This window comes from Camelus bactrianus, chromosome 35, assembly GCF_048773025.1.
Source record: "Camelus bactrianus isolate YW-2024 breed Bactrian camel chromosome 35, ASM4877302v1, whole genome shotgun sequence".
Taxonomy (NCBI): domain Eukaryota; kingdom Metazoa; phylum Chordata; class Mammalia; order Artiodactyla; family Camelidae; genus Camelus; species Camelus bactrianus.
Genome location: NC_133573.1, coordinates 20,531,525 through 20,557,123, shown reverse-complemented (window position 1 = coordinate 20,557,123; position 25,599 = coordinate 20,531,525). Strand labels below are relative to the sequence as shown.

Genomic DNA, 25,599 nt, shown 5'->3' with positions numbered 1-25,599 from the left:
TGGTATTCAGAAATCTCTCCCGCCTTCATAAAAGACACATGGTCTGTTGGCCAGATAGTAAAAAACAAAAACAAAAACAAAAACAAAAACAAAAACTATCAAAGAACAGATAATGCTATTTTATACAAACTTTAGCAGTCTCAAATAAGGGGTGGAGCTAACCAATTCTATGAGTCAAGTATAATTTTTATATCCAAACTAGATAAGGGTAGTTCAGGAGAAAAATTATATAGACCAAACTCAGAAGAAAAATCTTAACTTTAATTTTCTACTATTTTATTTATCTATGAACACAAATTAGGAAATGCACATATGATTCAATATAAGACATTTTTAATGTATTTCAACACTAACAGATTAAAGGAGAAATATCACAATTATTAGCTCAATAGGTAGAAATAAAAGTTGGCCATCAATTTGTTATAAAAACTCTTAGCACTTGCAATAGAAGACAGTATTATTGACTTGAGAAAGAAGAGCTATGACAAACCTAAATGGACATTATACTTAATGGTGACACTTTAGAAACTGTCCTATTAAGAGAGAAACAAGACAAGGGGGACACTGACTGTTCTATTCAGTAGCATACTGACAATCCTAGCCAGTGCAATAAGAAAACGAAAAAAAAAGCGGTGCACAAAGATTGGGTGAGACAGTCTTTTAAGTTCTAGATGATGTGATTGTCTAATAAAAATGAGAAGAGACTTTTCAGACAAACTTTTAGACTCAACAGAGTTCAGCAAGTTTATTGGAACAAACATCAAAATATACAATCAAATACTCAACAGTAATAAACACTTAGAATATGTCATAGAAAAACAAAGATTTCATTTGTAATAGTAACAAAAACTGTAAGATAGTTACATTTATTAGTTACTTAGGAACAAATCTAATAAAAGAAGTGTAAGACCTTTATGATGATATTACAAAACATCATTATAAAGAAGATACATAGGAATCTCCAGATCAATGCAAAGTTATATTCAGAGCTGGGAGGACTCACTGGTACAAAAATATTTGTTCTTTCCAGATTGAGCCTTAAATCAAAATGTCAACAGTTTTTTCATGGATCTTGAAATGATAAACCTCAAATTCATACAAAAAGCAAAAGACCCAAGAAAGGCTAAGACGATTTTGAAGAATAAGATGGAGGCACTTACTGTGCCAGATACCAAAGTTTTATTTTAAAGCCAAAGTTATTAAGACCCTGGCATTAGAGCAGTAAGACAAATAGGTCAACTGCAGAGAATGGAGAGCCTAGAAAAGGTCTAAGCTTGTGTGGAAACACAACATGTGTCAGAGGTAGCATTACAAACCAGGAGCGGGGGAGATATACGGTGGTGGGGCAATCAGCTATTCTATTGGAACAAAAAAGTTACACTCCAAAATCATACCAAATAATAAATAAATTCCAAAAGACGATGTAGAACTACCTTTATTAACTCAGAGTAGGACAATTTATCTAAAAAACATAATAAAAGAACAATGCATAAATTAAAAGATTGAAAACATAATTATCTGAAAAAAACTTTGAACCCACAAAAGACATCAAAAGCAAAGTTAAAATACACACCAGAAATAATGTGAAGATATTTGTGAAATATAAAACTGACAAAAGGTAAACATTCAGAATTTATAGAAACTCCTACAAATCAATAAGAAACATATGAATAACCACATCATATAAAAGTGCTCAACTGCTAATAACAAGCAATTCATAGAAGAGGAAACCAAAATAAATAGTCAAATAACAATCATTCTCACTAGTTATTGGGGAATTTCAAATTAAAAAAATGAGGGGGTATAGCTCAGGGGTAGAGCATTTGACTGCAAATTTTAAAATGAGATATAATTTCACATCTATCAGGTTGGCAAAAATTAAAAAACTATGGCAACCTCAAGTGTTAGTAAGAATATGGAACAATACAAACTCATAAACTACTGGTATGAGTCTAAATCATTGTAACCATTTAATAGCACAATTTGACAGTATCTGGTAAAGTTAAAGATGGCTATATATTCTTCAACTCAGCAATTGCATTTACTCTAGTGAAACTCTTCAATGTAAGACTATGAGGCATGTACAGGGATGTTTATATAGCAGCTGTGCTTTTGACTGCAAGAAATTGAGAACCTGAATTCACAACAGGAGCGAGAATATACTATAGCATATCATACAGTGAATATACTTATACAACATGTAAAATAAGTGAACTCAAGCTGCACGCAGCAAGACACTATAATTAAATTTCCAAAACATAACATTTATGGGGCAAGAAAGAATACATACATTCCACGCTCATGTATACAATGCTTGAAAACATGCCAAATGATGTTACACATATGTCACGCGTGTGTAGAAATACTATGAATTATGCAAGATTGACCAGTGCTAAAATCAGGGCAGTGGTTACCTCTGGGGAGGGAGGGAGGGAAATGGTTTTCGGGGGCTTCAAATCTTCTTCCTATTTTCTTTCTTTAATGAATCAATCGTGGCAAAATCTAACAAGAGTCAGGGGGTGTTCAACATGTAATTCTGTGTTTTCTGAATATTTGAAATATTTCATGATAAACATACAAAAAGTTTCTACAGTAAATATGTCTATGAGGACATTAAGCCTTTCCTCAGTTCATTCTTACGGATATGAAAACACAGATAATAAGATTATTTTATAATTTTTCGTCACTCTAGCTTACATTTGTGTAGCATGTAACAGTACCCAACACACTTCTCCCTACAGCCTACTTTTTCCCATATGATTGTTTCATGCAAGAAGAGGAACGTACATTAAAGAATCGGGACCAGCCAGGAATGTGATAGGCTGATGACTGGAGCTCAGGGACACTGACCCAAAAATCCCCACTTTTCTGATCTCAATTTATTCCCTCGAATTCCAAAACTGGGGTTCCTCCCGTTGAAAGGAGTATTCACATAGAAAGCAAACTGTGGTTATAGCAGGGGTGGGGGCGGTTTGGGGAGGGCTAGATTAGGAGCTTGGGATTAACACATACACATTACCATACATAAAACAGACAGACAACAAAGACCTATTGTATAGCATAGGGAGCCATATTCAGTATCTTGTAACAAGCTGTGCTGGAAAAAAATATATGTATGTGTATGTATAACTGAATTGCTTTGCTCTACACCTGAAACTAACACTGTAAATCGACTACACTTCAATAATAAATAGGAATTTAAAAAAAAAAAAAGAAGAAAGGAATCTTCATAGGGTATTTTTCACATACAAAGACATCATTCCCAGCTCAGTTAAGGGTACACTTGCTATGCCCATGAATTAGCATAAATCCATACACAGTATCTTCTAACATTTTGCCATTTCTCTAACAGAACCATTCCTAAATTTAAAAATTAATACCCACTTGTCTGGACACTAATTAAAATCTTTCTCAGTATTTTGTTACCATCATAAAGGCTGATATGGTTTATAATGACTGTTAAGTAACCGGGCAGCAATGAGCAGCTGAGGTTTGGGATGAAATCAGTGGCCACAGGATCCAGAGAGGCTGCTGGGATCCAATTCGTGGTCCAGTGACTGAGTAAGAACACACACCAGAAAGCATCCTTGCATCATGCTTCGGATACCTCTAAGTACCAGTTTGGGGCATCATTAGGAAGACGCTTAGTGGCATTTATTGAATGAAACACTGTCTACATATACTTAAAAGCATCACCTGACTGAATGACAAGACAGCCCATCAAATTAGTAAAGTACATATTGAATATGTATTCGTTGTGACCTTTCTATTAAGTTGTTACGATCTTACAAATTCAAAGGCCCGCCTACTTATTTCAACTATTAACACTATCTTCAAAATATGAATTATCCTTCATTTTCATTTCTCACATTTTTCAAACCCTTATCTGACCTACAGATGAGGCTTCAGTTAAATAGAGAGCTGTGGATTTTTGGGATTAATTCTCAAATCCAACTGTCATCTTGAGTCTTCTCTATGGCACTGAGAATTCAGTGTACTTGGAAAGGTATGTTAAGAGACACAATGCTGATTATCCAGGATTTAATGTGTTATTTCATATCCTAAACCCCATGCCTTGAATAGAAAATGTCTCTGGAATATATGCATAAAAAGCCAGAAAAACTCCTAAAGAAAGGTAGTTGAGAGTCAGCCCAAGTCTCAAAGACAAGGATGACATATATAACTTAGAAATACAACGTTTGGATTATAGGAAATTGGTGACAATAAGGGACATAGAAAAACTGGTGACAGTGACATCTTAAACATTAACAGATCCTTTAATACATTATATTTAGTAAATCAGATTAGTCCTGTTTTAACATTTTTAATAGCCCTCAGTCACATGCTAAGTGATGTTATTTATTGTTTGTGTATATATGTGGTGCATAGAGGAACATTACAAAGTATGTATTTGAATATGAATACCTTACTGAATTATATTCATTATAGCTGAAGTGGAGAAACAATATGTAAAACAATGCTAACACTTACGCCTGAAATTCTTTTCTTTTTATCTTTTAAGCTCCAATTTCTTCTGTCATTTTTAAAATTATCTTTGTGTTTAAAACAAAAAAGGGCAACTGAACTCCACTCTATTAATACTTACTTTTATAAATTGGTGGGTAGATAATAAACTCAGTAAAGAAAACACTTTTCAGGTCCAAAGTTTCAAAGGGTGAAAAGAAAGTTTTAAAGATCCTATCCAATGTATGGCGATCGTTGTACTATTCTCTAAAAGCCTTTCAAATCACCTCTTCCATGTTTCTTCCCTAAAAGTCTCAGAATTAACAACACAATGTAATCTAGGTTTAAATTTGGGTTTCTCCTGCGTTTCAGATATTCATGTTTGCGCTTTCTCTTACCAACCAGCCACTTAAAGAGTCACTGTTACTCTGAGGTTTTATCTATGAGATTCGTGTCTTTGGGGCTCATTAGGAACATTTCCAAAGATTACAATGTCAACAGCACCTAATTACTGGACTGTGAGAAAGGTCTTCTTGAGTACATAAAATCTGCAGCAGTGCACGGTACACAATGAGCAGCTCAGATCCCAAATTTTATCACAGGTAAGCAGCAAACAAATTAATAATGTTACCTGGGATCTCTTGGGATAATTACTATCGTGTAAAAAACGGCTTTGGAATTCTGCAGATAGTACTGGACCTCATTTTTTCACTCCCCTATATTAACGAGGATTTATTTATCTCTTAGCCTTCTGTGCTACACAATTCATTCTGTTGTTCTTGCTAGAATTTTTTTGGAGTAAAGTTTGCTGCATAACAAAAAATCAATTTAAATTTGCTTAAGAAAGACATATCACCTCATGTAACATTGCTTTAAGTCATATTCCATGTTTAATTTTGCTCTTTTCAAAATACTTACTGTATATTTTGATGGATTTTATTCTTACTTATGCTTGGTTGACAGTTACTAAAGAATGTGAGAGACAGACTAGTTTGTTTAAAGCAGTAGCCTGCTGCTGAGGACATTACAGGTCTCGTGTAGTGGATCAACATGCAGGTTTGCCAGCCTTTATTTTGGGGACCCAGGGATTACCTTGTGCACAGCTCAGGAGGAGAGGTAGGGGTGCAGTTAGCTAGGCACGTCACTGATGTTAACTCACTGAATCCTCATAACTAAGCTAGGAGGTCACCTTCTCCATTTTACACAGCCAAGGGAGCTGAGATGAAGTCACCCAGTGAGTAAGTGGCTGGAATGAGATGGGAACCCAAGTCTGTCCACCTCCAAAGCTTTTCTGTTACATCACATGTTTTCCTACAGTGTGTGCGGTTGAAAATGGGACCGCACATTGTCATGCATGAGTCTTCGGACAAATCAACATAACTGGGTGGTGACAAGCCTGGGCTCTGGGACAACACTGTCTGGGTCTGAGTTAAGCCTTACTTATAAATAAATAATCTGTTTATTTGCAGTCATAACCCTGGCAGCTTACTAAACCCTTCTGTATCCAACTGTCTCCTCTGCAGACTTGGGAAAGCAAGAGTGCCGACCTTATAAGGTTTTTGTGACAATTAGGGTTAAAACTAGAAAGACATTTAGAACAGTACCTACAACCCACGAAGTGTTAGTTATCCATAATTTTCAAAAGTCTTGTGGTATGAAAGTACAATGTGAGAACCTCAGTCTTTGACACAACCCTGAAGATCCTGTTAGTGGAGGGGAGAAGTAGTCAATAGGATATTTAAAATATTTATATTCTATTTACATAGTTTATAAAACAGAACTCAATGCAACACTGACTTTAAGGAGCTCAATTTGGCTTCTGTCCCCAGGTAGGTTACAGTAACCTCCCATGTTACAGAAAGTAATAACGGTTTGTAAGTCAGGTACATACTAACCATGTAGCTAATCACCTATTTGATGATGTATTTGTCAATTACTGTTTGAAAACACTAATAATGTATTAAACTATTTCCTAGGGGTCCGAAGGGGGTGTTCAATCTTCTGAAGTACCTGAGAAGTTTGGGGTGATTTGTTTTGTGAAGACAATTTGGCCCTTTAAGCTTCTAGTATGAATGCCACTCAGTTGCCATAACCATTGAACACTGCTATCTAATGAAAAAAATTCATTTACTCCCCAAATTACTAAATCTGTCATTCAATTTCCTTCTGGCACTCATTTATTGGTTGTTCTTATCCATTAAAAATAGAAAATTAATTTTTAGTAAATTTTGATTTCATTGGAACCCACTTAACCAGAAATTTCTGTTAATGGGATGATTTCCCCACACTAACTTAAGAACAGGAGGTGTCAACGTTACATCAGAGATTTTGTAGAAAGACATTTCAGGGTTCTGTCCAGAGGCTTTCTGGGTGCAGTTGTCACATTCAGAATGACACGCCTAGTGGCGTCCTGCAAAATTGTGGATCATCAAATAGCATTTACTTTCAATTTTATTAGTAAGGCCAAAAAGGGGGCTTTCAGTAGACAGGGTGGAAATGACTCTACGCTTGGCATTCTCAGGGCAGAGGACACGACCGGGAGTGACAATGCTGTTTTGGCAGAGGCTGCCTCATGGCCCATGTGGTCATCAATGTTGGTTTGTATTCACTCCAAATGAACCTTTGAAAATGGTCTGCTTGGCTGAGAACAGTCAGTTTTGGATGTAAAATCCTCAACTCAATTTTTGGGGAAGGGACTGTTGCTGTGAATTAAACTCTCTAACTAAAACACCAGGTCAAACACAGGTTCCAAATTAAACAAGCTCCATTTTAATAATAAATCATTAGAGTCTCTCTTCTCCTAACACATAATGATGTTTTAGAAATGATGTTTAGAAATAAGTTACTGTACGGGTTGGAATTTCCAACAACTCAACAGATCTAATCCCCGATTTAAATGCTGATGTCTTTGAAAGGTTGCCACGGTCTTAGCAGGCAGCTGCGTGCTCTGGAGTCCAGTCTTGGGGGTCACTGTGATCTAAAATGCCAGCCCAGGAGGCAGCCAGCAATGTGACCACAGAGATTCCTCTGTACCCAGGGCAGACGCATGTGAGAAAGATACTGCCTATACATGTCAGCAGTACAGAAAAAGGCTCTCCAATGCACAGAGACCCAGAAGAGACGTTCCTTTCTGCCAAAGCTCAATCTAGTTCTCAAAAAGTAGATGATTTTAAGCTCTTATCACACACTTCCTCTGTGCATAGAGATTCATTATGAAAGTCTACTTTTAAACATTCCAGGAGATGAAAAACAGAAATGACTGACACCCTTTGATTAGTATCAATAATAATAATTCAAACTAATCATGTCATATTTTGTTAACCCAACTTGTTTTTTTAGAGAAAAGCAAGCACAGTTGTTTCATAAAGATTTACAGAAACTTATGGACAAATGTACTGCCACCTCTAAAGGGGTCCAATCTGAGGCCCCGCAAGGACTGAAGGGAGACAAGGATGCTAGAAATAGTCGTACTTTTCTCCTAAGTATTAAATTGGACAATAGGAATTTAACAGGAGCTTCAGGTTTGCTGGCAGTTTAACAAAGAAACATGGATTCCAACTGAGACAGTTTCTAGGTTTGAAATATGACTCAATTCATTTTCAGTTAGCAGAGATCAATATTCAGAAACACATATTAGCGTTCTTTTATCCACCATATCTAAGCATTAATTTTACAAATTGGCTGAAAAAAGTCTTGCATTCACCCAGAAACCAAACATCTTAGGATGGCAAAGAAAAGTGATATTACCCTTGCTTACATACCCATCCCATGTGTGAATGTTTTCCTGCAACAATAAGGTCCTTACCCTTCAGTGAAAGCTGAGAGGATATCTGATCGCTGACCAGGTCTACATACTTGTTGTCCATCTGCAGGTAAATCAAAAAGTTCCATTACTGAGCTTGAATAATACTGACAGATTAAATGTTTCATAGGGAAGAAATAATCTACCTACCGAAGACGAGTGATGAACACTTCCAGAAGACAGTGACTCTGTTACCAAGTTCATTTTGGACTGCACAAGTAAGGGTTTAACTTTCTGAAAGACACAGACAGTATGTACCGTGTTATCCAGGGGCAATAATGATCAGCCCAAAGGGATGGAGAATGTTCTTCAACCCTGAGTTAACCAAGATGTGAAAATTATGCTCCTAACTTATTTGCTGGGGAAATCCTTTTTTTTAAATCCAAGGAATAGATCCCTTCCTGACTCAGGCTACTTTGAGAGAAAATTCAAGAAAAATGTTTTCCTTGTTGTCTCTTCTGACTCTACTTCCTTCCGATTATCCCTATGCCATCTGGGATTTACTGACATACGTGGTCAGGTACTACACAGCCTAGGGCAGCCTGGATCCTGGAAGCTACACTGTAGTGGTCCTGATTCCCAGGAACTGAATGGTGAAAAGCAAAACGTTTTTCGAAGAACTAAAATCCAATCACGTTGTTCCTTGTAAGTTCACAACTAAAACAAAATGACACAGAAATACCAAAGGTTGAGCAAAGTTAACAGTAAAAGACAAACAAGAAGACATTAATAGAATGGATAACAGACAATTTAGAATTCAGGGCTAGACAGAACCCAACAAGCTATGAATGAAAAGTCTAATCCATAAAAAAGATATGACAGTGAAGCATCTCCCTGAGCTGAATGAGAAAGTAACATAATATATAACACACAGCAACAGCGAACAATCCTCGTGAGCTTTTCCTTGACAGCTACACCTACTAGCTTGTAGAGCACAGCCTCAAACCTTAAAAAGAAATCTTTGCCATTGATTTATTTAACTAAATGTCTGGCATCTTTTTGGGTCTCTGGATTCTGAGATAAACTACTGGCTCAAGACATTCAAGAAATACAATTCAACAACACCCCAAGCAAAATGCTAGCGGATTTTTAAAAAAAGAAATTGACTTGTAGATTCTAAAATGTATATGGAAGTAATAAGGATAGAGAATTGCCAAGACAATCTTGGAGAAGAGGAATAAAACTGAAGGATTTATACTACCTAGTTTCAAGACTTACTATAAAGTTATTAATTAAGAATGGTATAGTATCGGCAAAGGGACAGACAGATACATAGACCAACAGAACAAAATAGAGGGTTTTGAAATAGACTCATATACACATAACCAATTGATTTGGAACAAAGGAGCCAGTAAAATTCAATGGGAAAAGAAAGATCAAAATTATACCATAAGAAGTCTATGTGGAATGTGAGATATAGTTCTACAATCTGCAACAGAAAGAGCTAAGTTGATCTTTATTAAAATTAGAAACTTCTTTCAAAGGACATTGTTCTGAAAATGCAAGGAAAAACTACAGACTAGGGAGAAATATTTTCAATACATACATCTGACAAAACACATATGTATCCAAAACCCATAACAAAATATTGTAACTCAGTAAAAACTAAAAACAGACAAAAGTCGGGAGAGGAGAGACTGGGGAGTTGTTGTTTAATGGGTATAGAGCTTCTGTTTTGTAAGATTAAGGGGGTTCAGGTGATTGGTCCCACAACAGTGTGACTGTACTGGACATTGTTAAACTATACATTTAAAAATGGTTACAATGTGGAGGGGGGAGTATAGCTCAGTGGTAGAGCATATGCTTAGCATGCATGAGATCCTGGGTTCAATTCCCAGTACCTCCATTAAAAAAAAGGTTAAAAAAAATGGTCGGGATGGCAAATTTCATTATGCGTATTTTACCACAATTTTAAAAAAAGTCTTGGATAGTCTTTTTACAAAAGAAGATCTAAGAATGGCCAATAAACACATGAAAAGATGCTTAAGATTATTTATCAGGGAAATGCCAAGTTGACACTTCAATGGAATACTATCTTAGGATGGTTAAAATTTAAAAACTGACATTATCAAGTTAGCAAAGATGTGGAACAAAAGAAACACTCAAACATTGCAGGTGGGAGGGAAAATGATACAATTACTGTGGAACAGCGGCAATTTCTTATAAACACATATACTCCTATATCGCAGCCATTCTATTCTTACGTGAGACTTACAAAAACATATTTCCACAAACGACTTGCACAAGAATGTTTATAGGTGCTTTTTAGTGTCCACCAGGAGGGGAAGGGATAAACAAATTATGGTTTATTCATACAACAGAATACTATTCAGTCAGTACAGACCACAGGATACCATTGACATGAATTTTAACAACAGGCAAAACTAAGCTGTCATGAGAGAAATCAGAACACGTTGGTTTGACGTGGGGAGGTATTGTCTTTCAGGGATGATGGAAATGTCCTACCCCTGCATTGAGGTGACAGCTACACACAGGTAAAAACTCTTCACATGATAACCTTAATATTGGTGCACTCTACCTATGTAAAGTACACCTCAAGAGTCAGAAAATGTTAAACTTTTTCTTTTCATAGCTTTTATTCAAATATGTAACTTAAAAATTTGAAGTTTCTTTTTTTTAAATTTTATTATTTATTTTAATACAAAGCTTTGGCATTAGCAATCTTATGAAAAAATAAAGTGTACTAAAAATAAATGCTTGTGTGGCATGATTGGTAAATGATGCACAAAAATAGGTTCTTTTTTCCTTCAAGGCAATCAGTCAGAAAGCATTTTTTTTCCTTCTTCAAAACCATTCTACCTCATTAGCATTCAAGCTAGCTGTGGCTCTGATGATCATGTAGCAGAGCGTGCGAGCACTGAGGAGACCAAAGCTGGCAATAATAATAAACCATTCTTTTATCACTGCGATGTTGGTCTCTCCCGTTCTAGGAGTGAGCTCCCTGTCCTGAGGAAGAGGTGAGATCCGCGAAGTTCGAAGTGGCTCAAGGCCAAGGGAGTTGTCACTGGTAAGGTCACCCAGGGCTGATCTCCGGTTAACTGCTTGGGTTCTGGTGAGCCTCTCCACGTCAAATGCTACATTATCAGTACACGGCAAATTTTGCACAATTCCCAGGGCCTTTAAAATATTAAGTTTGCATGTAGGACAGGTACAGTGTTCGCTAAGCCAGGGAGATCCACGCAGGATTTGTGGAAAACATGCTTGCAGGGGAGGATCCGGACAACACCGTTCTGCTTATAGCTCTCTATGCGGACTGCGCAATGATGGAAGTCTGGGTGTGTCGCTTATCACCCTTTCTTACGGTTCTGGTTGTCAATTTGCTGATGGCTTTCTTGGCTGCATCTCCAAGGCGATGCTGGTTCCTGTCCCGAGCGTTCGTGTACCTGATCTTCTGAATGAAGTAGCATATAAGCCAGGCTGAAGAAATAATCATCAAAACAATAAAGGATATTGACACGAAGACCAGAGAGCCACGGCTTAAGTTCTTTGGCAGCATTCGGGTTCCAACAGCTATTGTCATTTGTGCAGAGATGTTTTTCTCCAGATAACTCAAAATATCCTTACCCCTAAAGTCTGTAATCATGAGAGCAATAATATCTCCAGTGCCTGGATGAGTCATGGCGACTGGCTCCTCTGGCTTTATTATTGTAGACGACTACAGCCACCGTATTGTGGAAAGCAGCCCGCTATTTTCTCTTTAAACGTGCAGTTTCCCCTCTGCAGCAAGGCAATCCACTGTTTGATGTTGGGAGGGACAAAGAACCGTGTTTGAGGATCACAGCCCAGATGATCAGCAACTCCGTGGATGGGCAGCGGCGCCAGCACCTGACCGCGGACCTCGGCCTTGGGCGAGCCGAGCCCGTAGCGCCCGCGGTCCATGCGGAACGTGAGCAGGGCGCCGCGGCCGGGCTCCTGCACCGTCCCGTTGACGAGCGCCGTGTAGTAGCCCTGGCTCGCGTTGTCCGCGCGCGCCGGTCACAGGCCGCAGGTCAGCAGCGCGAGCGCGGGGAGCCGGGCCAGGCCCGCCCGCTCCAAACCGCGCATCGCCCCCCCCCCCCCCGCAGCCGCCGCTGCCGCTCGCGGACCGGGCTCCAGAGCCGGCGCCTAGAGGCGGGGCGGGCGCGGCCGGCGCTGCGGCAAGAGCCAAAAATGTGAACTTTCCCTATCAGCATCTATCTTGTCTACACTGTGGGTGAAGGCACTATTCTAACCTTGGGGTGTAGGACAGACCAGTCTGGGATCTTGTGGAATTTATAATCCGTAAGGGAAGAAGCCATGTTTGCCATGTGCACTATCTTATCCCAGCCTGGAGCAGAGTGCTTGGCACATATGTGTACTCAGCAAGTATCTGTGAATGGATGAGTGACCGCAGTGCAGAGACCCAAGAGAAAATGTTACTTTACCCAAAATGCATTCGTTCATCATTCTCTCCTCTTCCCTCACTTCCTGTCTATTTTTCTTAAATATTTGCCATCCACACTGATGGGTGTCTTCAGTGCCTACATACTGTGTAGCTGTACAGATAAGGATTCATGAGCCTGAATCCCAAACAAGCAGTGGCACACAGATGTATTCTCGACTAGATGGAGTACCGCCCCTCCCCCACAGGAAGACAGAGTGCATGGACATCTGAGAGCAGGGCCAAGATTTTTCTCAAGGAAAAGACTGGCTCTATTAATATGCCTGGACTGGTATAATTTCAAGATTTTAGAATTCTGTTTCATAAAGTCTGGACAATTCAAATTTGGATCAAAAAATTTTACTAGATAATCTTTTAAAAGACCGATGTTTTAGTAGCACAACATTCTCATGGGTCCTCCAATGTTTTAGTTTGTCCAGCTGATTAAATATCTAAACTTCAGTTGAGAAGAGGAAAAACCAAAAGGAAAAGAAAGAGACTACATATACTCCCAGCAATGTAGACCAGACTCGAAACACTTCCTCAGCAAGGTTCATATTACTATGTAAATTTAGTTACAAATTAGAAATAATGTTATCTTGCCAATGTTCTTAAGTTCTTTGATCTTTTGCAGCAACTTGAATTTAGAAAATCATCTTAAAGCGAAAATTGTTGAAAAATTTTTAAAAGAAAGTGATTTTAGATTGTAAGCCTCTTGACACAAGAAACCGTATTTTATATTTCTTGTGACCTTTCCCACAAACATGCCTTGTCCCCAGAACACTTAGTATAATAGCAATTTCTCAGCAGCATTTATAGTATGTTAATTAACTGACTGTTTGCAATTTATTGATTACATTTCTATCCCAGGCATCATTTACCTTCACAGTTACAACTCCCAAGTAAAAACATTCAGTAAATGTTTGGTTTTTTAAAAAGTCTATTTTAGAACTGGGCTCTAACTACAGGTGATTTCTAGTGTGAAAATGAATGGCTTGGTACTTGGAGCAGACTCTTTTACCTCCTTTTTCCCTTTGGAAGTGACTGGATACTTGGATCTTGAGCTGTGGTATCTTCCCACTTTCCATCCATACCCACAAACAGTGAGGTTGACAGATGCTTCCCAGCTGGAATGAGTCACCCCTTCTCTGAGATTTTTCACTTGCCTCTACGATAGCTCAACCATGTTGTGGGGTAACAATTTGTGTATACATCTATATCGCACATTAGATGAGCTCTTTGGGTTTAGACACTCTGCCTTATGCCGTCAGCATCTAGCAGAATGACTGTCATCTCCAGAGCCTCTAACGTCAGGGGTCAGCAAATGTGAAATAGGTTCAGGAAGGCATGTTGCAGATATCATCAAAGAGACCAAGAGCATCTACCCCTGACAGGTACTTACCTGGTAACTGAAGGATGTATCAGCCAGCACTGCAAACTGACGGAACAATGTGTGCCTAGTAAACATCTCGTTCTTGAGGGTGTGAAAGCTGAAACAAAAGAAGCAGAGGGATGAAAAGGAACAGAAATTACAGGAAAGAGCAAATCAGTCCTATGTTCATGCAATTAGAAACTAGAGTTTTCGATATAAGAGCAAAGGGATACAAGTAAAAATGTCAACATGTTGGTATGAACTTATTTCTTTCATTTTTAAAACTACCTATCTTCCCACCCTGAAAAGCAAACAGGAGGGAAGAGCCGCACGGGATATTAACACATACCACAGAAATCACAGTATAAGAACAGTTTGGAGAGGAAAAAATAAATGGAATAGGGTAGGAACACTGAAACAGATTCTGGAATGTACTAGAACACAGTATATGACTAAAGTGGCCCCACAACCCAATCTAGAAAGGGTGGGCTGTTTAGTAGATGGTGCTGGGGAAAGTACTTCCCATGGCATAGGAAGGCGACCTCCCAATGGAGTGAAGACCTAAATATGAGAGGTAAATCAAGTAGGCTTGTATAAAAGCGTGCGAGAACATTTTAGTGGAGATGGGGAAGGACTTTCTAAACACAAACCTAGGGCAAAAATACTGTTGGATAAGAACTAAGAATTTCTGTACAATAAAGGACAGCATACACAAAGTTAATAGACTGGGAGAAGAAATATATAACATCTAAAATTGATGAAGAATACATAAAGGAATTTCACAAGCCGACAAGAAAGCAAAAGATGAAAACAGTTCACAAAAGAGGGAGGTCCTTTGGAGGGAAAACATCAGATTGAAAAAAGTTTTTGAGAGTCAGATATTAACAAATATTAGGACTCAGTCCTTGTATGTCTCTGCTTTTCTCCACCAACACTCACTCTTAGTTGATCTCATTTAATCTCATGGCTTTAAATGCCATCTGTGCTAATGCATCCCAAATGTATGTGCCCAGCCTCAACTTTCTTCTGAACTCCAGACTCATGTGCTCATTACTGCCATTAGACATCTATCCTTAAGTGACTAAGGCATCATAAATTTAATGTCTCAAAACTGAACTGACTTCCCACCAAAATGTGCTTGCTTGTCTCAGTTGAAGGTGACTCTATCTTTCCTGTCATTTAGGTAAAATCCTTGCAATCATCCTTGACTTCTTTCTTTCCCACTTTATCTCCAATATTTCAACACATCCTACTTGCAAAATATACCCCAAATTTAATCATTTCTTAACACCTCCACTGCTCCCATCCCAGTCAAATCACCATCTTGTTTTGCTTAAGAGAGGGTTATTCTTTCTGGAGTTCCTAACTTTCCTCCTTGCTTTTCCTTTGACTTCTCTAGGGCCTTTTATCAACACAGAGGTCAGAATAATTCTTGTTAAGACATCAGGTCAGTTTGGGTCTTTCCTTAGTTCAAGATTTTCCAATGAGGTTTTAGGGCACCAACTCATTATTCTGAATATTGACAAATAAAGGGAATCAAGCATTTATCTTATCTCACCTGAAACCATATTTCAGGGTAACTAAATAGTTGGGAGAAATTTTTTCTTGAATAGAATTCAGCTAAGAAATGCAGAAGGTAAGATAAAATTCAAGTATCACCAATTTGCAACCCCTAATGAAATCTTGGATCATGGTTTGTGATCCCTGATGGATGTTCAAATTATTTGGAGAAAGGAAAATGGTGAATTTTACAATATATGAACTAGGCTGATAACACATGAATAAAATACAGCTAGACATTATGTGCCTTAAGAGGTGATTCAATGGGAATTACACAGAACTTCGAGGGAAGTAGTCTTGCCTAAAATACTGAACCTGAGTCGATCAACTCTGGATTTAAAGATCAGTTTGTAGAAAATACAGCTGAAGAAGGAAATACAGATAGAGGAACCACACACCTACACACATGCACATTAACAATTAGCCAAATCCTGAATGTGAGACAGTCTATGTAACAAATGGGCATATTCCTCTAGCAAATCAATGGATTGGAGAAAATGGGGAGGTAAGTGGGACCATTACAGAAAAAAAATAAATATTTAAAGGAGACAACACCCTAATGCAGTGGTCCACCTATCCTGGATCCCAATTTAAATAAACAACTGTAAAAGATTTCCTTGAGATAATCAAGAAGTCTGAATATGATCTGGTCAGTAAGTAATACTAAAGAATTTATATTGCTAACTGTATTAAGTGTGATAATGACCCACTAGGCATGTAAATGAGAAATTTTTCTTATTGATTAAAAACAAACCTTCTAGTGATTTCCCATTTCAAAGAAAAACTCCAAGTCTTGTACCTCACCGACCTCCTCTACCACTCTCCCCTGCTCACACCACTCCAGCCAGCTGGCTTCCTCACTGTCCTTGAACACACAAGCAAGCTCCCACCCCAGGACCTTTGCACTTGACATTCTTTCACCTGGAAGTATCTTCCAGGTAATCATATTGGCATGCTCCCTCACTCATTCAGGTCTCTATATTTGAAGACAAATATCATTATGTGCAAACAAGCAGGAAAATGATTAATAGTTCTATAGAGGAAGATGACCGTGTAACTCTGATTAAACCAGGTATCAGGTCTGTCCATCCTGTTGATCATTTAAATTTGAAACACTGAGATCCAAAATAAAACAGAGACTTGAATTATTTTTCCTTTGAAGTGACTTTTGACAACCCTTCTATTTTAGGCCAACTATTTTGCATTTCTTGTTAGAAGTGTGTGGGCATTTTATATTAGTTAATATATATAGATAAACACAAGGCCCCCAATTTCCTTAAAAGATGGTTGGTTGTATTTTTATAAATAGAATTTGTATATGTCACCATAGTATACCTGTTCCTGAGAATTAAGAATTTCTTTTCCCAGATTTTGTTCATCTGATCTGATTCCTTCTGACACCTGTAATAAATTTAGAGATGGTTAAATATTGTATTAGCTGCAAATGAACAATTATGAATTATTATTACCAGTACCTCTCTGTCTTCTTTTTCTGTTTCTCTAACTTAGCCTTTAATATTTCTATTTGCTCTTCCAAAACACGTTTCTCTTCTTCAATCTTTCAACAGAAAATACATCACAAAGTTAATTACATGAACAGTCCACCCCATTTCTCCGGAAATCTGAAAGTCTATTTCGATTAGTGGGCATATTCTAACTACCATAAAAAGTAATTTGAGGGAACAATGAGTTACCCTTACTTGCAAATTCCCATAAATTGGAAACATTTAGGATCCCATGCCTCCGTTTCCTGTAAACGATTCACTTAAAAACAGCTGGCTCTAGGCAACATTACAAAGCAACCAAAATGTATCTCCATTGCCCCTCCCCTTACCAGGTGCCACTTTTTCTAAATCTCTTCCTCATAGGCAGCAGCTACCACCAGTTACTCTATTTCCTCTTTCTATCAAAAGAGTCATCAGGAAAGGATCTGACCAACTCAGTCACATTAGAGCTTTCTGTCATTTCTCAGTATTCCTTATATTTCACAAGGGTACAAAGTTTTAGCAAAGAAATGAATCTATAACAATGGAATTTCAGGCATGTCCTGAATGACATTTCTTTGGGTGTGGGAGGGGTATAACCCAGAATCGTACTATAGAGGCAATCAGGTCTTCTGTCTCTTCATTAGACTGATACTTTGTGTAGCTTTCAAAGCCACTGCTACTTTCTAAGAATAGTCAGCATCTATATAAACAATAATTAGGTTAAAAATAATGGTCATATTAGTCAGTATTATACCTTAGTCACTGATGGTGTTGCCTCTTCTTCATGCATCACAACAGGTACAGCATATTTAACCTGGAAAGAAAATAAACCAAAGTGAATATAACATTTCAAATCAATGCATAAAGATGTGGTCTTTCTGCAGCTTACAGAAAGGCAAATGAGTTTAAAAGTATGCCAATGCCAGTCCCACAAGGGTCATGACTGCCTTATTTAATTTACAAGACTCAGTGTTTATCCATTGCATTTGCAATTGGACAACTACATCCCATTAAAATCAACTTTCTCACTACGGATGTTTTTTAATACATTACTTTGTAATTATATATTTGTCAAATTTTACCATTATACTTTTTTTTTTTAATGAAGTGGGCAGTTATCACCCAGTGAAGTTACAAACTTAAAAAAAAAACCTTTACTTTTTCTCAACTATCTTTTGGATTAAATTTAATTAATCCCAGTTATAGATATTAAAAAGCTGCATTTCAAAATGGTTAAGTAAATCACATACTGCAGTTTTTTTAGATTTTACTGCATTCATTTGCTCATTTACTTAACCATAAATGAATAAAATTTTATTTTAAATAATAATTATAATGAATTTTCACTACTATACCTCTCCAATGATGCAGAGAGCAAATGGTAGTGAGAAAATATACTGAATATAAAAATCTGCTTGATTAGCTGTCCCTCTATTCCTATATAGCAGATGGAAAAAATTGCTTCTTATTAGCACCACTGTCTTATCTAGTGGGTTCTGTGACCAGAAAGCCCTTGATCTGTTGCCCATTTTGGTCGAATGGGCTCTGCCAAGCAGGGTCATCCTTAATTTCTCCTTTTTCTTGTGCCCATATCATCCTGCATATTGAATTTTTAAAATTTTTAGTTAAGAGCATTCTCAAGTAATTTATCTTGATTTGGATTCCATGAACGATAAACTTTTTGAGTCTTTACATGTTCAAAATATCTTTTTCTTATATACTCAATTTAGACTTTAGCTGGATATAAAAAAGTTCAAACTTTTTTCTTCCTTTTGAAAACTTTGCCTTATTTTTTTATGGATATGTATCCTGATGAGAAAATTAATGTTTTCTTTTTTTGTCTCATTGTAGGTAAACTGGATTTTTTCTCCCTCTTTTCAATTCTCAGAGACCTAAAATTTCTCCACAATGTACCTACATCAGTTCTAAGACACTTATTCCGTCTCATTCAGCATTTTAGCATCTTTGAAACTGAGGTGTCTTGTAGTTGGTGTGTATGTCGTAATTTAATTGGCAACAGGTTTTCCTTGCTAGTGGTACATAAAATAATGGTGTATCTTACAATCAGGAGCATCTGAGATTTGATTTTTTAAAAAGTTGAGGGAACTATATTCAATATCTTGTAATAATTTTTAATGAAAAAATATGAAAACAAATATGTGTGTGTATATATATATATGTGTGTGTGTGTGTGTATATATATATATATATATATACACATGCATGACTGGGACTTTGTGCTGTTCACCAGAAACTGACACATTGCAACTGACTATACTCCAATTAAAAAAAAAAAAAAAAAAAAAAGAGTTGACATTCTGCTTTTCTTTTCAATCCTGGTTAGCCCTTGGTGGGTCTGTCCCTCTGAATATTAATGTTTTTTCCCCTTAGCTAATGAAAGTTTTATTTTTTTTTTATTACTGTCTTACTTCCACTGTATCTGTTTTGTTTTCTGAAAACTCTTTTAGAAAGGTATTACACCTCTGGGATCTAATCTCTGTATTTTAACTTTTCTCATGATCTCTATCTGCTGCTTTGCACTATGATCTAAGAGACTTTTTTTTTTGTGCTTTATCTCCTAGATTATTAGTTAGCTCTTTAGCTGGGTCAATCTTATTATTCAGCCTGCCCAATGCCTTTTTTGTTTGTTTGTTTGTTTGTTTGTTGTTACTTCCAAGAAAGTGTTCTATTCCTCAAACTGCTCCTTTTCATGGTAACCTGTCCTTGTTTAATGGATAAAAGTTTCTCTTGAATGTTTTTCCAAAATATATTTATTTTTTAAAATGTCTTTTAAGTTCTTATCTGTTTCCTAGATAAACTTTCCTACAGGTCCAACTGCTTTGTTCATGCTCTTTGTTCCTTCACTTATTAAATACTCACTATGTGCCAAACGTACTGGCTATGTGTCCTACTATGTGACAGGAAAAGTTCTAAGCACTAAAGGTACAACAGAAAACAAGGAGAGCTAAAGTAGAGGCGACATATTAGAAAGGAATTATGAAAGAGAATTTGGGGGCACTTTTTGGGTGAGAAGATAATTGTCTATAATTTCTTATGTGGCAACTAGATGGAGAATGGAACCATTAACAACGATTAAAAAAATTATAGCAATACAGACAATTTTATGCTAGTTTTCTTTTTTTCTTCTTCTTTTCCTTTTCTTTTTTTTTTTTTTTTTTTTTTGGTAAATTCAGATTCTGACACTTTGAGTTTGAGATACCCACGGCACAAATGAAAGCATGTAAAAGGTAACCAGGACAAGGGCTTGAAATCTGGAAGTACAGTTGATCCTAGGAGTTATCAGTGTGTTAGTAGATGCTAAAGACTCGGATAAGACTATTCATGAAATTTCTAGAAAGAGAAGAACAGAAGGTCAGGAATGGAAGCCTGTGCCCACGTGTGGCTGACGCACAGTTCGGATTTATCCCCAGGCTGACAGGATTCTCAGCACTGCCTTAATCCTGAACTGGGACCCTAACCCACTGCTCTTCCATTAGCTCACTGAACTCCCGCTCCATCAGTGCCCACAGTCCTGGAGAGCTTTCTGGTGGTCCTACAACTACCCAGATTATTGTTCCCTTAGTTGTCTATATAGCTCCCTGGAGAAAACTACCAACTCCCACCACCAGCAGAGTGACTCAGTCTTCCCAAGGTCCATGTGACAGGCAGCAAGCCAAAAACAGAGCCTAAGGCACAACACCACCAGCTGAACAAAACAATGAAAGCCTTTTGTTACCATTAGCCTTCCTTGGCCTCCAAAAAGTGGGAGTCCCCCAAGTCATAGGAGGCATGCATTTTGGGGTCTCCCTCCACCTGTTTGTTCTCAAAGAGCACAATCCACTTGAATTGCCTCTCTGAGCAGGTCACAAGCAGTACAGAGTAAGTTCACTGCCATCTGGTTAACAGTGGACCAAGGAAGTCACTGGGGTAAGAGCCCAGACTTCGGCAGGGCCTTGCCCATATGCTAATGGGAACAAGCTAATGCAAATTTAAAAAACGAACCCACAGGAAGTTAGGAAAACAAACTGGCAAAACCAAGTAGGTGTCCACTTAGAGAGACATTTACATTTACTTATTTCACTCCACCTGAAGTCCCATCAGTAACTGAAAGTTTATTAAAAAAGAAAAAAAAGAAAGATTCTATGTTTAAAGTCACCTACAGTAAAAACTAGGACCGATTTTCAAGGCCCCCTTTTCCTGACTCTTACATAATGATCAACTCCGTCATAGCTAGAGATAAGACTGTACTAAAGCGTATCTTCTGTAAAGCAAATAACTATTCAGTCTCTCCCAAAGACAATACTGTTAGAATAATAAAACAGCACATGTAGACTAGAGTGTTTGCTCTCCAGTTTGAGATGAACTTTCAACTCTCCTGCAGCACGTTATTTTGAATCCTGGCTCTGTCCACAGTAAACTGTCATTTTGTTTTGCCAGCTGCTGACATTCCACTTTCTCTGGAATACATGTCCTGGTCTTTATGTGGCTACTTTATTGACAGGTGCAAATGCTGGACTGCCAAACAACAGGTAGAGGTGACAATGAATGGTAATATAAATGTAGATCACTCCCTAAGTAGGAAAATGTAAAATAATAATAAAGATAATCAAACACTGTGTTTAGAAATAATTCATTATAAATATTTCTCATTTTCTTTTGATTTTGTATATATTTTTATAACTAAAAGTCCATAAAATTAAGAAATAAGTTTTACTTATAAGAGAAATTACGATTCTTAAATTTGTTTCCCACTTTTAAGCACTTAAAACATGTTTTAAAAAACCCAACACTTAAAACACATAATCTAAATTTGGTATCAACAGCTCAGGTTTGCAACAACAGAAGTGCAATTATGTTTCTAATTCACAAACACTCCTCTGAAACTTTGGCCATTTGTCCCAGGTTTAATGCCTCCTTAATTCTCTCCTTGAAACCGTCAAATACATTACTATCAAAACAATCTTTCTAACTCGTGAAGAAAGATGATCTTCTGTCCCTAAAATTTCATTAATCTTGACTTTCACATTATCATTTTTTTTTCTGATTACCTTCTAAACAAACAACTATTTTTGAACACCAGTAATGTACGACTGGGTGGTGGCTGGTGTGGGGGAGAGGGGAGAGAGATGCAATTGCAGCCTGTGTGCTTACAGTTTGGTGAGAAGAGACTTAAGAATGAGGAACGCTGAGGATATAGCACAGGAGGTTGTCTCTAAGCAAGCCCTAATCACTGTGTAGGCCAGAAGTCCAAACAAAACACTGACCTCCGTGTATCAGTGGTAAATTTTTTTCTAACAAAATCATTAGCATTCAATTTCAAAATTCTTTCAAAAATAGGACAAGACTCCTTATTTGATGTACCCCAAGGGTGCCACTCCACATCTGCCAAGGGGCCGTGAGACATCTTGGCAGATGACTGGACTATGAAGCCCTATAGAAACCAGGCTGATCCAGGTTATATGCAAACCTCAAGCACATCTGCCCAATGGCCTGGAAGGTCATGGAAGTCTATACAGATTGGTCTCTTTACCTGGCTCCGCATCATCCTAGACTTCATGTTCACTGCAGGAAGTCAGGACTACAGAAGCAGCACATACATCTCTCATCAAATGATTCTATCTAAAACCTTTATAACCACAACTCTTCCATGACGGTAATCTCTCTATGAAAGATGATAAAGTCATGGTTTATAATAACAAAAGAATAGCAAAAATGTCTTTAAAAGGCACTAGTAAATTGATAGATATTGCTTAAGTAAATTGTGCTACTTCTGTGGAGTGAAATACTATACATGATTAATTATACACATACATAGATATAGTTATTCAGTGGCATTGAACAACATTCCCTGTAACTTGCTGTGTGTGCAAATCTGCATCATTTGTCTGCAAGGATGCTCACAAGAGGTTTTCAATGATTATCTCTGGGTGGCAGGATTCTTTTTTCTTTCTTCTTTTGATGTTTCTTTACTGAGCAAATTTTGTGTACTAAGTATGAATCTGTTAAAAAAAATAATGGAACACATCTGGCTCCCTCATAGGATGCAAAAAAATGCCACTCCCACACTAACAACAAGAAAAATCCAGACACACTACAAAATCACAACTTTTCTTGAACTCATCAGAAAACTGAGGTCACAACCAGGTAACTGAATTCCAAAGAGGAACGAGCCCTTCCAAGGAGAGAAGAGACAAATAAACAGCCTCACCCACAGCAGAAGGAACACCATGGCAGGGATAACACAAGCAGGCAAGAAAAATAAGCTAAAATGCAAAGTAGCGAGGAGCAGGTACAGGCTAGCAGGGCAGACTGAATTAGCTGAGAGCCTGTGTTATCAGAGGACAACACAAGCAGGCAAGAAAAATAAGCTAAAATACAAAGTAGCGGGGAGCAGGTACAGGCTAGCAGGGCGGACTAAAGTAGCTGAGAGCCCATGTTAACAGGGGAGTTCTCACTCACAGCTTTGTCTCTGTCCCCACAAACGCTTGTGAGAAAAGCTGAGGGCAGGACAGGAGACTTGTGAATCAGGCAGGCTTGAATGGACAAATATGAGTTTCACAGTGACTTTCTGCAGAGCTCTTATGAAATTTATTTTAAAAATTGTATTTTTTTTTTTTTTGCATAGGGGAGGGTAGGTCTATTTATTTATTTATTTTTAGAGGAAGTACTGGGGACTGAAACCACGACCTCCTGCATGCTAAGCATGTGCTCTACCACTTGAGCTATACCCTCCTCACCAAAATGCTATCTTTACCACTGAAGACTAAGCCCTTTGGTGGGAGGTTTCTGGAGGTTCCTACAAACTGCAGTGACTTCTCACTGATCCCTTGTCCACTACCTGCTTGGGTGCTTCCATCTGAATGTTTTTTTGTTGCTTTCCTAATAGGTGTTCGCCTAGCTCTTCCAATGGTTGTACAAGAATCTAAAATTATTAAAATCTTTCTCATTTTAATATAAAAGTTACCTTTAAAATATGCATATGCCTTACTTAATGTAAACCAGACAGAAATGTCATGTATCTGGGTCAGAATCCACTTGCAGACTCTCAGTTAAGAGACGGACTAGAACCACACTCTGTTGTTCAAGCTCATGTCCATCATTCTGGCGGCATGAAGCCCAACATGGGTTCCCATGTGCTTTCAGCCACTGAACTAACTAGACTCCATACACTTCATGGCACTGGTGTAGGTAACTCCTATTCTATTCTGGAGATATATATTATTACAATAGACCGAGAAATGTCTCCCACATAGAGACTGGTGACAGAGACCCTCAGGCTATTTTCAAAATACTTTAAAGTCTAAATATCAGTGTACCTTGATTCCCTAATAAAGTTGCATAGGCTAATAAAACATTAGAACTCTTACAGTTTGGCCTGCATAAAGTCAGTACAGTGAGCTATGACTGGTTGTCTAAGGTTGATCAGAAATACAAGTTAGGAGTGATACGTAAGAGGTGAATAAATAAGGGAAAAGCAAATAACTGTCCTTCGATTACTTCAGTTTTTTGATGAATAAGCAGAGACTTTATGGAGGAAAAGAAATCAACAAGGCATTACATGAAGAAAAGTCTTAAGTACCACTGTCCGTGAAAAGACATTCCTAAAGAAAGGGGAACTGATGTATGTTTTCACTTACATAAACTAATCCCCAGGATTTGAGGAGACACCTGGGACCTGGGGTGACTAGGCTTGAAGAGGTCAGGGCTGGAGAAAATGACAAGTTGGCAGAGTTGGATCCAAGGAGCATGGCCAGTAGTCCAACAGCAGCAGCCGATGGGCTAGCATCCATCCTGGGGCTGTTTGACAGCAGTGAGTCTGTGATGGAAGTCACAGCAGGACTGGGATAGGCCACGATGGTCGTTAGGATGAGGGGCAGCATGACAAGAGTTCAGGGGCTGAGGCTCCAGTCTGGGCAGCGTTAGGACTCTGGTCAAATGACCTGGTGTTCGAGACTGGCCCCAACTCCCAGTGTGAGCTGGAAAGAAACCCACAGCTAAAACCCAGGCAGATGGAGTAGAGTAACCCCATGCAGTGAGATGGTGGCCCTGCGGGCTCCTGGATGACGTTTCTTCTGTTCCCACCAAGATGTCACCCATGGTCAGGTCCTAGCATCTGCCCAGGACTGACAGTGTAGACGAACTCTACGTGTATACACTCTGGTTATCATTTCCCTGCTTTCCTCTTTTAAATATTTTATTATGTCGAGGGAGATGGACTTAAAAATTGTCTGAAGGGTTTTTACCATCTTTACTGCATGTAAATGAATAGAAACTGATAACAAATCTCAAGTTTATCTTTTCCTGATTTCCACACCAATAACTTAGGTCCTTAAATTATACTAAAATATTAGAATTTCTACAAGTAAATTGTTATAATTGTTCCCCAACAAAAATAAACAAGAAGAAAACAAGGTTGTAAAACCTCTCAGGTGATTTTTAATTTAAAAAAATTTATTGACACAACATTATAAACTGACTATAACTCAATAAAAAT

General features: G+C 37.9%; 1 protein-coding gene and 1 pseudogene across 11 annotated transcripts in view; both read right to left on the bottom strand.

Annotated features, from left to right (window-relative positions):
* Positions 1-25,599, bottom strand: part of C35H10orf67 (chromosome 35 C10orf67 homolog) — a 105,266-nt gene that overhangs the window by 10,625 nt on the left and 69,042 nt on the right. For 8 of the 11 annotated variants that reach the window (XM_074358267.1, XM_074358278.1, XM_074358274.1 and 5 more), the window contains 6 exons: positions 17,860-17,919; positions 17,094-17,176; positions 16,954-17,019; positions 14,089-14,176; positions 8,417-8,500; positions 8,270-8,330 (listed from right to left, as the gene is read on the bottom strand). In XM_074358267.1, the coding sequence (XP_074214368.1) occupies positions 8,270-8,330; positions 8,417-8,500; positions 14,089-14,176; positions 16,954-17,019; positions 17,094-17,176; positions 17,860-17,919 (442 nt within the window). Of the gene's footprint in view, positions 1-718; positions 6,875-8,269; positions 8,331-8,416; positions 8,501-14,088; positions 14,177-16,953; positions 17,020-17,093; positions 17,177-17,859; positions 17,920-25,599 lie in introns of those variants that run through there. The other 3 variants (XM_074358270.1, XM_074358268.1, XM_074358269.1) reach the window with 3 other exon arrangements.
* Positions 9,697-14,077, bottom strand: LOC141576039 (E3 ubiquitin-protein ligase RNF130 pseudogene; annotated as a pseudogene).